Source organism: Haliaeetus leucocephalus, unplaced genomic scaffold, assembly GCF_000737465.1.
Source record: "Haliaeetus leucocephalus isolate CR32 unplaced genomic scaffold, Haliaeetus_leucocephalus-4.0 Scaffold1007, whole genome shotgun sequence".
Taxonomy (NCBI): domain Eukaryota; kingdom Metazoa; phylum Chordata; class Aves; order Accipitriformes; family Accipitridae; genus Haliaeetus; species Haliaeetus leucocephalus.
Window position 1 is genome coordinate 3,733,929 of NW_010973443.1, and position 17,630 is coordinate 3,751,558.

Here is a 17,630-nt window from a genome sequence, read left to right on the forward strand (position 1 = left end):
TTAGATCTCAACATGCATATTTTAAATGCACAACCTGTTTTTGAATGAGTTTCTTTCTGTGGTTTATGCATGAAAGTTGGCCTAACGAACACTAGTTTTATGAAAGAATATTTATGCTAATGGCATCAGGAAAAAGGGTGATTCTAATTAAGAAGAGGTTTATTTTTGTCAAGTACATTTAGGAAAGTTCACATCAGAGAAAAGCTCTTGATTCCACCACCACTTTACTTTTTTGTAAACCTGACTGTATAGCAGAGCCAACATATTACAGGTGAGATCAAAACAAAATTTTTTTTTTCTGAAAATATTTTGTATTTGACATGCAAATGCTACTTTTCAGTGCTGACAATTACCTCTCAACTAAAACATGAATAAATGAATCAAATAGAAACACTAAAAGTAGAAGAAAATTGGCATGACTGAAATTCTTACCTATAATAGTAAATTTAAATGTTTTAGATGGTAGAGGCCTTCCTGCATAAGTGTCTGCATTGCTTTCATTCAATACTACTTGCAGTTTCAAGGTGTAGTTCCCAAGTTTCTGAAGATTTTCTAAACAGAAATACGAATACAATTAGAAAGCAAAAAAAGTAAAATTATAAATAAACTGAAAATATTGCATATGTGAACTTACCCATTTTTTTAAACCAGTATGGCCATTTGCCTCCATGCTGACTGATATGGGAAATTATTTCTTTATTCCCAGTAGGTGCTGAAAAACAAACAATTAGCTACATGTATTTAGATTTAACACCATACTTCTTAATTTTTTCAGGTATTACTATCACTCATTATTAAGTATTACTATCACTTCTAAATCTAATAAATATAAATTCAGCTTCACAATTAATCACATTGATCACAGCTAAAAAAATGAATTCCCTACCTAATCCTATTTTAATTAAAAATTGCTAGCCTCAGACACATTAAACTGAAAGCAGCAGGTTTGTAAAATAGAATTTTATTAGCTCTTTGGTTATATGTTCCCCGTTAAGTCTGAACACTTGTAGGCTGTGCACTCCACACACTGGCAACTGATCAAACTTGACAAATGACCCTAACAAATTAGCTTAAATGGGAACAACAGTAAAAATGTGCAGTTGACTGAACATATAACTGAGGAAAAAGAACATTCCTTGTTTGCTCCAAATTATTATCTGTCTTTATAAACACTTCTGCAGCATTAAGACACATCTGAAAAGAGAATACACTGAAACTTTGACGCAATTTTTTAGTGAATGGTACTATAACCTAAGATGAAACCAGGAATAAGGTTTATTGTTTGCAACTTCAAGAGGCATTAATATATTTGTTTTTCAAAACATAATTTTGAATAAATACAGAATGTGACTGCAGTAACACTACACAGAATAAAAAGAAATGCAGTAAAAATACACATTGTTCTATAGCTAAATACAACTGCTTCAGATCCTGTTCTTGCACCAAGATAAAATAGCATACACGAGATAAAGTAACAGCTGCCAATTTTCTTAGGCGTATTTCTTTGAATGTGTAATACTGGAAGTATTGGGTTATTAAAATAAATTTTGATGGCATTTTGTAGCAAGAGCTAATTCAGTTTTCTATACTGGAGAGTTTTCTACCCTCGGTAGTTACTAACACTGAGAAAACAGAACTTCTCAAGTGAGTGCAGTTTCTGTATTGCTACCAAGTTAAACTGAAAGTCTCTCTGTATTATGCAAGATGCACAGCTGGAAGATATACACCTTTCTTCTTGTATTGCCCCAATACAGACAGATAATCTAAGGCGGAAATTTATCTATAGGAAGTGAAGAAAGTCTAATAGTTCTGTGCATAGTGATACACAAAAGATGACAATAAAATAAATGGGATCTTGGAAGAGGACAAATGAGAAAACCCTGGCTTTTAAAGGCAGGGCTGTTATGTTCTGATGTTCTCTTCTGAAAGAGGAGACAATCCCAAGAGCAGTTCTGCATAACAAAGTTATCAGGTATGTCCACTGCTGCTGTTGCGGTCTCTGTGATGAAAAAACATCCTGATGTTTTATTTGAACAACAGACTAAGTTATTTCAGTGGAGCCACGTGCAAAGATTTAGAACTGTCTTTGGAATTTCTCCATTTTTTCCTTTGCTAGAGGAAAAGCCCTTCAAACACTTTGTATTAGTAGTGATTAATGAGCCCTCCTCTGTTGTTTTGCTAGAAAGCACCATTGGGACTTCCTAACCACCATGTTCTTTTCTTGACACTTCCACACAAACATATTTATGAATATTAACAGTTTCCCTACAATCACCGAGATACAGAACACTGCACTTGGTGCAAACTGTGTACTGCAAACAGCACAAGAAATTAAATGGGGGTAGGGAGGGAGAGACACGCATCTGAAGAGCATCTCCCATTGTGGTTTACAGGAGAGAAGTGACAAGATAATTGTTTGGTCAGAGGAACAGTCAACTAAGTTCTAAAATAAATACTTAGGTGATGAAAACAGTTTGCTGAAGAGCTCAAAAACCTGAAAAGATGCCTCACTATTGCCACAGATTGCCACAGCACCTATTTGAGTATTTTAACAGAGGTACCTGCAATTTTATTGAGTAATCAGAAGTGCTTTAAAAATAATATTCTGAGATAGAAATGGTTATTTCTCAGACACACCTTAGACAAGAATCACCCAGGCATGACTTTGAAAAAAAACCCACCAAACTTCCCAGAACCCAGCTTTCTGGCAGCCCCCCCTGTCTTGGCAGCCTCCTTCCACCAACCCTAACATGAAATTTTAGAGTGAGCCTTAGAGAAACAACCTGCTGGTGGCCCAGGAAAAAAACCCAACACATCCAAACAAGCAAAACAAAAAAACCCGGCAGTCCATGCCTCCTTTGGCAGACACTTCCCGTAGGCAGTCTCTTTCTCTTTATCCTACTCTTTCATTTGGTAGCCCATTTCTGTTCCTGCTCCACCTAGACTCTTCAGCTTTCTCTTTTTCTCAGCTCTAACCCATAACCCCAACCTTATTTTTTGGCCAAACCTTACAAGCCCCAGATAAAAAATTTCTCATATCCCAGCTGTCTTGCCAGCCCTCGCTTCCCTTGTCCAAACCTTGGACAAGGTGCTCCTGCCATGGCCCATACAAGAAGTTTCTCACAGTCTAGTTTTCCTGCTATCCCACCCTTTCCTTTGGCAGCTTTTATCTCCACTGGACCCCTCAACTTTCTTATTCTCTCAACCATAATTCAGACCCTAATTTTGAACTGAACTTTGTATAAGGCTCCCCAGTAACAGACCAGATGAGCTATGAGAAACATCTTAACTCTCTTGGCAGTATGCAGTATATTTTGCCAGGTATTCCACTCCTCAAAAGCGAAGAGAAACTTTTTGTACATTGTAAGATGTTTGCTGTTGGCCTTCATATGGGTGTAACCACTTTAGTACAAATGAGAGCTTTATATTCTAAGAAAGACTAGGGGTTTGAGTTTGACAGGTGTGCCATGCTCAAACTGTCACTTGCAGGACTTACTCATTGTTCTGGTGAAACACAGTGGGATTATCCTAGTGATGCCTAAATTGACTAGAGACAAAAGTTAAGATAGGAAGCAGTAAAAACAGTTATAATTACAAATTTCCATCAATGAATCAAAGTGGTCAGGAGACACGAAAGGTCTGAAGATAGACGTTTCAGTGACAGGAGGCAAAGGGCAAACTTAACTTTATTTTTCCCAGCAACACCACTGACAAAACACCATGCCTCTTTCAAGTTTATACATCCTGACGTCGTGATGGTCTACCTTAATTAAGGTTGCAAAACACTGATTTGTCCCCCAGGCTGTTGGCAAATAGTCTGATAACCTGTATAACATGAACACGTTTTTTCAGTTCCAACTTCTTCATGCCCTGTCACACTACCTTGGACAATGGACATGCACAGCAGACAGTCCCCATACAACAAGTGCCATTAAAATACCATGTGTAGTCTTATGACACATATACTGAACTGAAGCCAAGATACTTCCATTTGGTTTCCTTTGACATGTATCACTACAGTAACCTCAGTGCTTCTGAAGGGTATTTTTACAACTCTTATCAGACAAAGGAATCAGATTTTCCTATTGTATATGGAAAGAAACAAGGCAAACAAAATTTTAAGTTCCTAAAAATTTCAAATATATTTGACGTGCAGGATTGGAGTTTTCAGAGAATTCAGTGTTCTAATTTTGTGTTCAACACACAACTGAGTAATTTCAGTTGCCTTGGAGAGGATGCAATTCTTCAACAAATGCAATATAAGAATACCAAGTGAAGCACCCATAAAATGGAAAGTACATAGCATTAAGACATTAAGCCTTGGCATTGAAGCAATTGTCATTTCATGAAATGTGGCTTTGGAGTACTACATGCTCTGATGGGATATTGTCCTTAAAATTAAAAGCTATATCCATCCATCTATGAAATGCTAGTATGAATTATATGTATATATACAAAGAAATTTATTATCCTTTATGCATTTTCAAAATAATAAAGACTCATTTAAATATACTGAAATACTTACAATGTAAAATAACCTTGAGTTCAACAAGAAGTTTCTTTGAACCTCCGTGGCTTGTACCTGGAAGTTTTTGCATTGCTTCTCCTTTTTTATTCAAAATTTCTATTCTTAATGCTCCTGTATTTAAAAGAAAAATTATGGACATTTAAAATAACCTGTGATTGGAGATTTTTGTATGCTTATTTTTTTAACAACAGTGCATAATATAATTTTAAATTGACATTTTACTTTTTTAGTATTTGGAAGAATAAAATATACCTATTGGTGTACCAGCAAATCTTGTTTCATTTGGTAATAACTCATCTCCTTCAGGCCATGTTACTGATAATTTGTCAGGAAGTCTAGTGAAAAAGAAAGAATGAACAGTTTTCCTGTGAGTTAAAAAACAGGGTAATTTATCTTTAGTACAATACACATGAAGCTATTTTTTGGTGGAAAGAAACCCAAAATCTGAACTATTTCTTCTTGGTTTAGAGTTCTAGGGTTTTTTTTGTTTCTGCTGAAATAGCTGACTGCTTTCCCATTTGGAAATAAAACGGAACATTTTTGTGTTCCTGAAGAAATACTAAAACTGTTATTAGGAACTCCACAAGTAAATAATTACAATTTAGAGCTTACCTTGCCATTTCATCCTCTATGTATTTTTTAACAGCTTTGTCAGACACTGTTCTGTCAAGTTTTGATATTGGAACAGTTTTCATTTCAGCATACAATGCCTGAGGTTCCTGAAAAAAAATTTAGTGCAGGTATAAACAGCCAGATTATAATATGCAGAGAAGAAATACCTCTCTATCAAGGGACTAGACAAGTAGACATAGACATAATGCAATATGCTAACAAATACTACGTGGTGACTCCACAAGACACTGTTCTAAAATTTGCTGAAATCACAAGGGTTAAGAATGGACGAACAACATACTATTGATACCAACTGTGATAATCTATTTCATATGCAAATTTAAATAAATCAGATCATTGATCATGAGTAATAATTTTAATATGTTTACATTAAAATTAATGTAACTAAGCAGTCGAAAAATACCATAATTTTCAATAGTTATTTGAAAGTCATTTAAAGAAGTCTGACCTGGGATTATGTTTAAAGATTCCATAGGCATACTAGGTGTGTGAATTCTTTTTATATTTGTCTTACCAAAGCAATTTGAACCTCTCCTCCAGTGGCAAATATATCCCCATCATGGTCTCCATACAAAAAAAATTTCTCAATACTTCCATAGAATATTGGAAGAGTCTTAACAGTTTTCACCTGTAAAGCAAAGACAATTGTCAGTACATTGCTTCTACATCAAATGTACAGTAGTTGCCTTTTATAGCATTCAAGTGCTTTATTACAAAACAAACAAACAAAAACCCAACACCAGTGAGCAACTAACTTACCAGCTGTCCAGTTTTGTATGTTTTCCCATCCCACTCTATTGCAGCATACATTGTCCAAGGGCTCTGCATTCTTTTGGACGGTAAATCAGTACGTGTAGTTATTCCTTTAAAGACTGTGAATTTTATCTGTTTGTCATATTTTTCATGGCAGTCTTTGAGCCACAAAGCAAATTCTCTGTCAATTTTCATTCGCTGCTCCTATAAAGAGTTTACAAAAGAAATACATACTATTAACATATTATGAAATTTAAATCTGACAACTTCAGAATTATAAACAATTATAAGAGTACAGTGATATTGTACGCAAAAAAAAAAAAAGGATTCTTCAGCTTGGAAACACTACAAAATTCTAGGAAAGCTATACTTCAAGACAGAGAAAGTGTTTCCCCCAGCACCCATATTCCTCTATGAAGGGGGTCTTTCCACAAAAACTGTCATATAACAACTAGATATTGTTTAAGAAAATAAAAGGAAAAAGACTAGCTCTTATTTTTTCAGATTTAAAGAGTCAGCTTTACTACTCAGAGTAGTAAAGTAGTACTTTACTACTAAAACTGGGAGAAGTGTCTGCTACAAAGTCCTGAAAAAGTGTCCAAGGTGAAAGTTCTTCAGAAACGGGTCAATATGCAGTGACATGAACAAATGTCCAGTGAGTAAAGGTTTCTGTATCATATGCATTAAACTTTTCCAAGAAGAAATACTTATCAGAATAAAATGATCACCTGTCCGTTGAAGATTCTTGTGAACAGAGTATTCTTATCTTTTAGCTTCAGCTCCAGATCCATGAAAGTGAGTTTGTTTGTGCTGACCTGGAACTTATCATTGGTAAATAATGCACCAGAAATTCTGTTGTAGCATTCAATTGGTGCCAATCCTCTCTTCTTTGGAGGAGCACACCACTCAAAACTTAAACAAAAGGAGAAAGACATTAAAACCCTTTTTTATAAAGAGAGGTTTACATTATAGAAAGAGACTGGTTTACATTGTAGAAGCAGATTACCACTTACTCTTCCACAGTTGTGTATGGTATTAATCTTCCATTCCAAAAACATTCAAAAATAGGCCTTTTTCCTCTGGCACCCTTTTCTACTATAAAGCAGTCTTCATCATCATCATCATCGTTTAATTCTTGATTAAAAAGAAGACAGTCTCCATTAATACATTTCTTTAAAAAACTAATATCAAAAACCAGAGCAGTCTAAATTGAGGATTATCTATGCTTATTAAGTTGGGCACAGTAGCAGTACACATGATCTCAAGCTAGTTATATATAATATTAGGATTTTTTTTTTTTCTGTTTAAGAAATACCAAGCAGAAAAACTAAGGAAAGCTAAGGAAAAAAAAATAAACAGGGATTGAATAATATACCAAATTTGCAAATTTCAAATTTGAATAAATATTACTTATCCGCCTTAGTTACAACTGAAGTTCTTCTAATATCAGAAAATCTTGTCACAATTAAACTCAAGATTTGTTTTGTCAAAAAAAAAAAAATCACCAACACAAATTATTTTAAAACCCTAGCATCTGAAAATTCATTAAGGGTGGATAAAACAAATTTTAAATTAAGGACTTAGACTACATGTTGTCCTCTGAGGTATTCTGATGTTAGAAATCTCTTGAATCAAACTGCTGGTGTTTCATTACTTTCTCGGAGCAAAGATCTAACAGTCATGAAAGTCAAAATGTTTCAATCAGACTGCATTCCACGAGAGTTTATAGTTTGAAATCAGATGGTGTTATGTCAAAGAACAGGTTTACATGAATGAGTTACCACAACAGCCAATTTTCTCACAGGGTTCATTCATCCAAAAGGATATGAACTTTTCTGTTCCACCAGAACCCAAATTAGATAACAACTTACACTTCAATTTAAATTGTTCTAGTTTCTATTTCATTAAAACATTTAGAGTAGTAGGACTGTCTGTAACAGGACTGATAAGCTGCATAACATTTCACTCACTTGATGGAAAACATGGATCATCAGGGTATGTTTCTTTATCATACAGGAAGGGATGATATCGGATGATGCCTTCCACTATACCTTCTCCTTCAACATGTGCCTTAAACTCAAAACTATCTGCTGCAGTATTTATATACAATGTCTGCATGTCATCTTTGATCTCCCTAAGATTGACAATCTTTGGTACTTTTCCTTTTTCAAACATTGAAATCTGGAAAAAAATGAAACAAGTTGATTTTCCTTAGGCAAAAAACCCTACAGTAATTAGCATTTGTAACACTTACCTTAACTGTTAGCAAAATGAATTAGTTCCTATGCTGCAATGATAAATAGTATTACTTTTTAAAAATTAAATTACATACATATCTTAAAATGCTGCTGTAGTTCAAAATGCATGATTAAAGAGAAACAGGCACAATATGAAATGCTGCCTTCAAAGAATTTTGACTAATAAGTATAAAACTTCTTACCTGAATGTCGATGTTGTTGAAAGGGCTTATGTCTTTTGTTACAGCATTAGTTTCATTTCCTTTTGGTCCATGGATGTAATAGTGATAGATATGTCTGAAACACATTTTAAATGAAAAATAAATCTCAGAAAGTGAAATTTTAAAATTTCAAAATTTTCAAAAATCTAGATAAACTTGCATTTTTATTAAAATATAACTGGTTCATTGCATTGTTATAAATCAACTCCATGACAACATGTACATGTGGTACAGAAGATTTACTAAAGGGATTGACTCTTTTTCACTCTTTCCAACTCTCATCTCCTTCATGCACAATCATACTAATATCAATTTTTTGATAAAATACAAAGTGCAAACTAATAAAACTACTGTAATTTGTAATACACTCTGGAGATTAAAAAGATCTAGAGCCAAAAAACTTCCCACATATTGTTTCTGATATCAGCTTTGTATTGATAATCTAATAGTAACAGAAGTGTTTCACAATCACTATCCTTAAGTTATTTCCAAAAAGTAAAGATACCTCATTTGAATACACGCAGCAGTCATGGATGTGGTCTGCATATTAGAAATAATTTTTCTATTCATAAACATTATTTTCTAATGGCATTTGTGCTCATTTAAGAAAGTCCAAAAAATCCACACCATCAGATAGATTAATTATTTTCCTAGAGATAAGAAGTTTGAGAAAACTGAGGAACTTAACCGCATTTACTTCAACTTTTCGACAAGCTAGCCAATTCTTCCAACTTCAGATATTGAGTCCTTAAACCTCAGGGTGGTGGTTTGCAGAAAAATGAGATTATACAAGTCAATGGGACTGAATGTATGAAGGAAGTTAAATGCACCTGCAAGTGTTTATAATCGCTTTGCTTCTGACATCTACTGCACTAAATGCACCCCAAGGAGAAATCTTGGTTCCCAAACAAAAGCTCCTCATGGTCTCATTGCTCAGGAGTTTAGACCAGAGTGGTATGTCCAAACTGCTTAGCATTTTGTCTGCATCTCCTCCAGACCTCAAAAGGTGCTCTCATGGCCTTAAGACACAATTATTTTGGGGGATCATCTCCCCTCCCTCTGCTTCAAAGCATCCAAAATAATATGAGGGCTGTGCTGTAGCCCATTAGAGCAGAATGAAACTGGTATTATGCATGTGTGGCAAAAGACATGGCAGGATGGTATGAGGGGGTGTTTTGAGGGGAAAAAGGCCATTACAGCTGAAATAGCGACAGGATTGTGTAGCACTGGGAAGGTAAATCTGATTGGTTTTACTGTAATAGCTACAGGACATACACTAGAGTAATTGCACCTCTGTTTCATCTCCAATGGAGGCAGTTCTTTCACTTCAAGAGATAGCTGGAATGAACTAACACACACCTAAGTTTGGGTATTCACCAGAAGAGTACCCAGAAGCTAATGAGGGACCTAATTTATCTGTCAATGTAGAGGTACCCCTACGTTTTCACAAGGTTAAAAAGGGTTTCAGCCACAAGTTTTTACTTGCAACAGTGAATGATGTTTCATATAATAAGGTGTTACCTAATCCTTATACTAATCCTCATATTAAGTATTATCCATTATTATTAGATTACAGGTAAGACAAAAATAAAATTATTGCTTAAAATCAAGTTCTGTGGTTTGCGAGATTTCAAAATTGGGCCATGGCTTCATAGTTCAGTTTACATTCACAGATAGATCCATCCTCTTAACAGATAAGTCCACATGATTCACAGGTATCACAGACTTCCACATCTCCAAACTCTGCAGGGCCACTGATGACACTACTATGGTACTCAGTGGACAGTATCACATATCAGTCTCCCTCTTGAACTGGGATGAAGCAGCAGCTTTTTTTTTTTTTTTTTTTTTTAAAAAAAGCCAAACCACAAATCTAGATATAAAGGTTAGGAGCACAGCTGTGAGAACAGTAATTTATCAAGTTACTAACAACTATATATCTAATTATTACATTAATAATAACTATTAAACTGAATAGGTTATTGATAATTCAATTGGATAATTACGTATCAATTATCAAGTCACATTGAAACTGATGTTTGTAAACATCTTCATTTGGATGGGGGGCCCCATTCAGGTGTGCTGGTTTCTGTAAAATCAGTTAGTTAGGAAGACTAATTGTGGCATCAACAAAACACGTATCAACAACCTTAACAGGAATAAAGCCGATGACAAAGTACAAAAAGGAAGTAATTCATAATTATCTGACTTTGTTAGTAGTGCACTTTTAAATCATATCTTTTAAATCACAAACTTACGCCAGCTGCCTTGTCCAAAGATGAAAATAGTTTTTCAAGTACTGCATATGATCTGGTTGTACACCTGTAATGACAACTGCTGTGAAACTCTCTTTATCCCTTTCTTCTAATATTAGATTACGAAGAAATCTTTCATCATCACTTGTGATGTGAGTAGAATCAGATGGCTACAAAAAGAGTAAAATAATAAGAGCAAGAATGTAAACTGAATTTCTGATCTCCCATTAGCTTTGAAAAGTATTAAAAAACAGAACAGGAAAAGAGTACAGAACACATGATGCTAAGTATCACAAAGGATTAACGCTTATAATAAAACCTTCCAAATTAAAGTCAGCAAACTAAGAATCTGACATCCCTGATCCAGTTTATTTTCAACTCACTTTCATGATAGCATTTGAAGTGTTCAGTCTAGAAATGCATTTAATCATGTTTAATGTGGCACTGTGTGATATCCATGTTCTCATCCATCAAATGGAACTACTATGTGTACCAGACATAAGTCTTCTTTAAGAAAACCAAGTCAGAAAAAAAAAAAATTGTTTTTAAATGGATAGGCTGCTTTCTATAGCAGAAATTGAAGTGGAAGAAACATGCTTTTGCCGTGGAAGGGTGAATCCTCAGTTCCAGCTGAAATACCCAGTAGTCTCACAGAAAAAGAAGTTCCTGATTCCAGAAAGTCCTGATTGTCTTTTCCTGGATGGATGCACTCTACTCTTACGATAGGAGGTTTCTAAACTGCAGAGAAACACAGCCGTTGATGTCATGTTTCACGTTGGACCAGTGGATAATCCTTTACATTTGGTGCATCCAGAAAAGAAGCTATTTTTAACACAAAGATTGAGATCTTTATAGCAACTGCAAACAATTGGTACAATGGAGAAGATACACTTTTTCATGCTGTAGTAAATGCAGCATCATGCCCTGTTTTGCAGGAAAGCAGGCAAAAAGAAAACACATCACAAAGTCGTGAAAGGATACATGTCCTACCTAACCGTAGACAGTGAAACATGGTAGTCAAGGGTGTTCTGTTAAGACTTACTTTCCCCAGGGAATCAAAGAGATCTCTTTAACCAACAGGATAATCTAACCAGTTGTGGGAACGTTCATCAAAAAAGACTGAAATTCTTAAAATGCTTTCTTCTGCCCACAGCATGGCCTCTTTTAAACCTAACAGTCTTGCTGATTTCATCCAAGTAAGGGGCTGTTTCTATGCCAGTAATGAGATCACAGATAATAAAGAAAATCCTGAGTTGCTTGGTCCTCATCTCTGTATGGTTTGACCAATGACCTAGAAGCTGCACACCAATGTTGAACAAGTGCTATCCTGTACAACTTACACAGTGAAAGTACCTCCAAAATGCTGTTCCCAAATTCTTTGGTTGCCTTCCTACTACAGATGACACACTACCATGGTGCTTTCCCCAATATCCCTAGCAACCATCTCAACTAGAAAAGTAGTATTTACTTGCTGGCAATATTAAATGGTCCAGGGAAGTGACTACAGTAAAGACAGGTGCCTATTATCCATCAACAGAAGATGATTGGCTGGGGTGCCATCAGTGCCATTTCTCTTCAGTGTTCTGGCCTTGTTTTAGAATGTCTTAGGTTTGACATTAATTACATCTTGATTTCTTTGCAGAAGTAACTTCCTTTACCAACTCAATGCCTCAAAGATTCAATTATTCTTCTCACACTGCAGTAATCCATTACAACTTCTATTTCTGCCACAGTATTCTCTTGCTCACCTATGTGCACTGCAGACCATTTTTCAAGACATTATAGAGACAAATTCACACGTTTAATTTCACATCAAGATAATGAACTGGCCTGGTTATTTCAATGATTTGTAAAAACTTCTTAGACCTGAGCTGTCTATCCAGTATCTCCACGCTTCACTTCTATTACTTGAGTGCTTCACAGCATCTCTTCCCTCTTTGATATTTACAAGTTATTTTTTACCTCTAATAGAACTTTACTTGCAATATTTTTCAACTGCATCAGCTTAGCTTTCATTTTATATTATCACCTCAACTTTTCAAACAGTTGATTGCACCACCTTCTTGAATTCTTTATTAGTATCTATGCATCCCATTCAGCAAGTTTCCTCCAACTAATGTCTGTTAGCTTATTTTCTACTTTTATATCCCCCACACTCCCTTTTTAATATGAAGTGGGGAGGGAAAGCATTTGTGCTCTCTACAATAAACAGATTTTGTCTACTTTTCAGTTTCTATTTCTGTGACTTTACCTTCTCATCTTTATTACAGAGAGATTAAAAATAAAATTCATACATTTTTGATGATTCATTCTTTGTCACAAGTTACTGCCCCAGTATTGGCATGTTAAAAACATTATCTACCTCCTGTTCCTCTCACCCGTACAAAAGGCCAAGAGCACTGAGATAACACACAAGATATGGGCTATAATCAAGGTCTGATTACCTCATAATACACAGCATCCACTTATGCTCCCATCTGCACCCTTAGCTATATCTTTGCCTTTATCTTCTTGCTCAAAAATGTCCAAAGAAGAGTTCTTTTCAGTCTTCCTCCTTATCTTGCAGCTTTTTGCTTAAGCTTTTCTTCTTCATGAAAACCATCAGGACTGTTCATTTTAGTTTTCAACTAAACAGTTCATTTCTTTTACAAAATTAGTGGAGATTTGTGAATCCACTGGGTTTTGTTTATCTGGCTGGACTGCTCTCCCATAGACAGGCTAGTTGTTCTACATACTTCTTACATAAGCACAGTTTGTCTCCCTAATTTATTCCTTACTACTTCAGAGAACGGACATTTTTCTTTGTTTCATACATAATGAAACAATCAATGATCTTAGAAAGGTATTTTTAAATATTTTTCTTAACTTGATATGTTAAACTATATGTAATTTCTGTCCTTTATGGTAAACAGAAAAGATAAAAAAGAATCACATACAAATAAAGCTTTATGATATGTAGTGCCTTCACGTTTCCCATTACTTCCTTTTACACTCCGGGGTGCAAACGATTCAATAAGACAAAGATATCCCCAGATAAGTACTACAAGAATATTAGATAGTGAAATCATGTTAACCTGGGAAAAGCTTTCAAATAAAAAAAGAGAAAGTATTAAGGCTATTTACCTTTCTGTTTCGAATGTATCCGCTATATATTGCTTCTTTGTTTTTCTCCTTCTTTTCAAAATCCTCTTTAGAAAGGACAAGTTCATGAACATCCTGAGAATCTGCAGGTTTGCTTATCATCTGATATTATTAAAGAAATGGTATTTAAAATCAAAATAAGATTTAAAATTAACAACAAAATAGTTTAATACTGTGATTAAAAGCTAGGATAATAATAATCTGATTATGTAAAAATGTTTTAAAATAATGTTTAAGATTGATATTTACTTACTCTTGCAGACTGTCCAACGAAGAACACTGCTTGTTTGCCTCCAACTCCAAAATATGAGATATCACTATTTAAACTACGAGGCACTGGCAAAGGGCGTACATATCCTGAATGATCACTGAGAGTAAAAGTGTGTTTAACAAGTTTTCTCAAGATAAACATAATTTAAAAAAAGAGAGAAACTTCTGATCTAAACAGCTTGTATTAAATTCTTCCGGCAGTCACATTGTTCAAAAAATCCTTCACTTTAGACCTATTATAATTGCAACATTAAAACGTATGTGCCTAAAATTCTTGATGTATTCTTTTTAGAAGCATGATGACAGAGTAACTCTTTTCTTAAGTCATCTTATAAAACATTTCTGTCCCTTCTAGCAAACCAAATCTTATTCAGTCATACAATTTGCTTATATTACACTGACGTTCAGATGAAAGAGAGGATAATGTTTGGCAAGGAGAATCTGATAGAAAAGAAACTATTACTCTGAAAACTTCTCTCCATTGTTAACTCTGCAACAGGGACATGGTCAACAGGTCTGCGCGATAGGTACTGTGGTATAGGTACTGATACTAACTGTGAAGCTCATGCAAATGAAAATGGCTTACAAAGCAAACCTGATCTTTTTGACATCATCCTTTCAGAGAAATACTATTGAGTAAAAATGGGAAATAATGCCAACCAACTATTAAACACAGTCTTGGAGAGACTACGTATACCATGAGTAATTAAATTCCATGTCTTTTAAGTCAGCTTTGATGGATGAAAAGTCTTACGTAGTTTAAGCAAATGGTAGGACAAACGTGTTTTTAAATCATAGCTGTCCCAAATGAAAACAAGGTGTAGATAGTATCCTGCTGTAATTTACAGCTGTGCTCCTATTGAATGGTACGAGCCCACAGTTTAAACTTGTAGCTTAAAAACACTACACATTTCTACTGTTACTAAATTCAACTACAGCAATTTTAAAAAGCAGTGAATTTCTTTACAAATTACTAGATGACTCCGAATCACTTCATATGCACGTATCTCCAGTTCTCTGACAGATATTAGTTGTTCTATTTTGACATGCTTCTAATGCAAAAAAGCCCCCTCCTCAGCTATATTATCACTTTCCACTGTCCCATTACTTTTTACACTACTTTCTCATAGGACAAATTAGTTATGATTGAGGCTGTGATCCTCATCTTCACATTTACTGCCCTAGGCTTAAGGTATTTAAAAAGTGACTAAAGCTCAAGAACTGTACTTAACTGCTTCTCTGGAATTTCCTACACTAGGGTTAAGTCTGGCTGTGGAGGTTGAAGAGCTCTTGAGAACAGATTCAAAACTGTAAAATGAATTCATATAAACCCACCATAAACCGCCACTTTCTTCTTTAAATGCAAAGCATTTATTTTGCCTAGCCTCCTTCAAAAATTACAGACATCTTCAGGTATAATTTTGCATTACATTGTACACAATTATGATTAAAGAAAAAGTAGCATAACAGACATTGAATGCATTGCTTAATGTGATACTGAAAGGCTTTCAGGTATCAGATGAACACACTATAAAAAACCCACCCCAGAACACAGAATGTTCCTAATTGTACATGGGCAAGTCAAAGACAACTTAGAAAAGGCTGTGAGAATAAAAACATGTTCTCAGAGTTTCATAATATTAGAAAAGCAGTTTTGTGTTATGAAGCTTCCCTGTTTCCTACCTACAAAAATGTCTATTTATATGTAATCATGGAATGACAGGTTTCAGCTAAGTGTTGGCGTAGAGGTATGTGTTAAAATGATATTCTGTGAACCTTCGCAGAGTCTACTAATTGTTGTAAAAATGATTAAAATTTTCTAACCTCTCGAAGTCACCTTGTCTTGTAAACTTTGACAATCTGTATACAGCCCAGTTGTTAAGCTGTTTAGAAGTCATTCCTCTTCCATTATCGATCACAGCAACAGCTGGTTTTCCGTGGGAATCATCAAACAACTGTTTTGGGGAAAAAAACAACCACAACAACAAAAAAAGGAGCACCAGGAAAAAAAAAAAGGATAATGCAAACTATGCCAACTACACCTGAAAAAAAGTAGAATATTTCTATCTTACCAGTTTTATCTGTATGCTCCGAATACCAGTATTTCGGGATGTAGCTGACAGAGAATTGTCAATCAACTCAGCAAGGGCAAATGCTAAAGAAATTGAAGAAAAATAACCCCGTTAAAATCTTGTTCTCAAAAGACAGCACTCAGAAAACAGACACATATTCACAGTAGTTTCTACTGAGCAATGAAGATAACACATTCCGTAAACACAGACAAGAGCTAAGCACTGTCAGAACTATCAAAATTAGATAACATCTTGATTTAAAAAAAAAAACAAACCAAAAAACTTTTGTACATATTTGCACATATACTTTATGATTTGTTTTCTCACTGAACCTCTCATACCTCTGTTGATGGTAAGGACACAATTATTGGAAGTACCTAGGAACAGTGAGGAACTAACAGGTTCCCTACCACAAGACAAACTTGTCCTTTTCCATGATTGGGAATGAATTTGTATGATTCATATGAAAGTCCAAAGTATGTAAAGAACTGACTCTGACTTGTTAAAATATTGAGGGAAGAATGAACTCATTGAAAAAACCTGAATGGAAATGTTGCACAACTTCCAAAATAGGAAGTTATTTGTTTACAACAAGAACAGGAAGAAAACTGTAAAAATCGTTGAAGAATTCAGTGAATGGTTGTATTGGGTTTGTGTGGCGGGGTTTTCGTAGTGGGGGAGGGGGCCGCAGGGGTGGCTCCTGTGAGAAGCTGCTCGAAGCTTCCCTGGCTCCAAGTCGGACCCGACTCTGGCCCAAGACAAGCCCATCAGCACCTCTGGGAGAACAGATTTAAGAAGGGGAACCTGCAGCAGGGGAGGAGATTGGAATGTGAGAGGAACACCTATGCAGACACCCAGGTCAGTGAAGAAGGAGGGGGAGAAGGTGCTCCAGGCGCTGGAGCAGAGATTCCCCTCCAGCCCATGGGGAAGACCATGGTGAGGCAGGCTGTCCCCCTGCAGACCAGGGAGGTCCACTGTGGAGCAGATATCCACCTGCAGCCCGGGGAGGACCCCATGCCAGAGCAGGTAGATGCCTGAAGGAGGCTGTGACCCGTGGAAAGCCAATGCTGGAGCAGGCTCCTGGCAGGATCTGTGGACCCATGGAGAGAGAAGTCCACGCTGGAGCAGGTTTTCTTGCAGGACTTGTGACCCTGTGGGGACCCACACTGGAGCAGTCTGTGCTTGAAGGACTGCAGCCCGTGGAAGGGACCCACCCTGGAGCAGTTTGTGAAGAACTGCAGCCCTTGGGACGGACCCACGTTGGAGAAGTTCATGGAGGACTGTCTCCCATTGGAGGGACCCTACGCTGGAGCAGGGGAAGAGTGTGAGGAGTCCTGCCCCTGAGGAGGATGAAGCAGCAGAGACAACTTGTGATGAGCTGACCCCAGCCCCCATTCCCCGTCCTCCTGTGCCACCAGGGGGAGGAGATAGAGAAAATCAGGAGTGGAGCTGTGCCCAGGAAGGAGGGAGGGGTTTTAAGATTTTTTTTTTTTATTTGATTGGTAACAAATTAAATTGAT

At 36.0% G+C, this 17,630-nt stretch overlaps 1 protein-coding gene across 10 annotated transcripts in view; it reads right to left on the reverse strand.

The window, feature by feature from the left end:
* Positions 1-17,630, reverse strand: part of SMCHD1 (structural maintenance of chromosomes flexible hinge domain containing 1) — a 90,034-nt gene that overhangs the window by 50,387 nt on the left and 22,017 nt on the right. For 9 of the 10 annotated variants that reach the window (XR_775457.1, XR_775456.1, XM_010584867.1 and 6 more), the window contains 16 exons: positions 16,111-16,193; positions 15,863-15,993; positions 14,022-14,136; positions 13,751-13,870; positions 10,631-10,797; positions 8,355-8,448; positions 7,885-8,095; positions 6,928-7,048; positions 6,643-6,826; positions 5,921-6,118; positions 5,676-5,789; positions 5,141-5,247; positions 4,781-4,863; positions 4,526-4,639; positions 635-712; positions 433-552 (listed from right to left, as the gene is read on the reverse strand). Coding sequence is in view for 8 of the 10 variants with exons in the window: in XM_010584867.1 (XP_010583169.1) it covers positions 433-552; positions 635-712; positions 4,526-4,639; positions 4,781-4,863; positions 5,141-5,247; positions 5,676-5,789; positions 5,921-6,118; positions 6,643-6,826; positions 6,928-7,048; positions 7,885-8,095; positions 8,355-8,448; positions 10,631-10,797; positions 13,751-13,870; positions 14,022-14,136; positions 15,863-15,993; positions 16,111-16,193 (2,040 nt within the window). In the remaining 2 variants the exon portion in view is untranslated. Of the gene's footprint in view, positions 1-432; positions 553-634; positions 713-4,525; positions 4,640-4,780; positions 4,864-5,140; positions 5,248-5,675; positions 5,790-5,920; positions 6,119-6,642; positions 6,827-6,927; positions 7,049-7,884; positions 8,096-8,354; positions 8,449-10,630; positions 10,798-13,750; positions 13,871-14,021; positions 14,137-15,862; positions 15,994-16,110; positions 16,194-17,630 lie in introns of those variants that run through there. The other variant, XM_010584868.1, reaches the window with a different exon arrangement.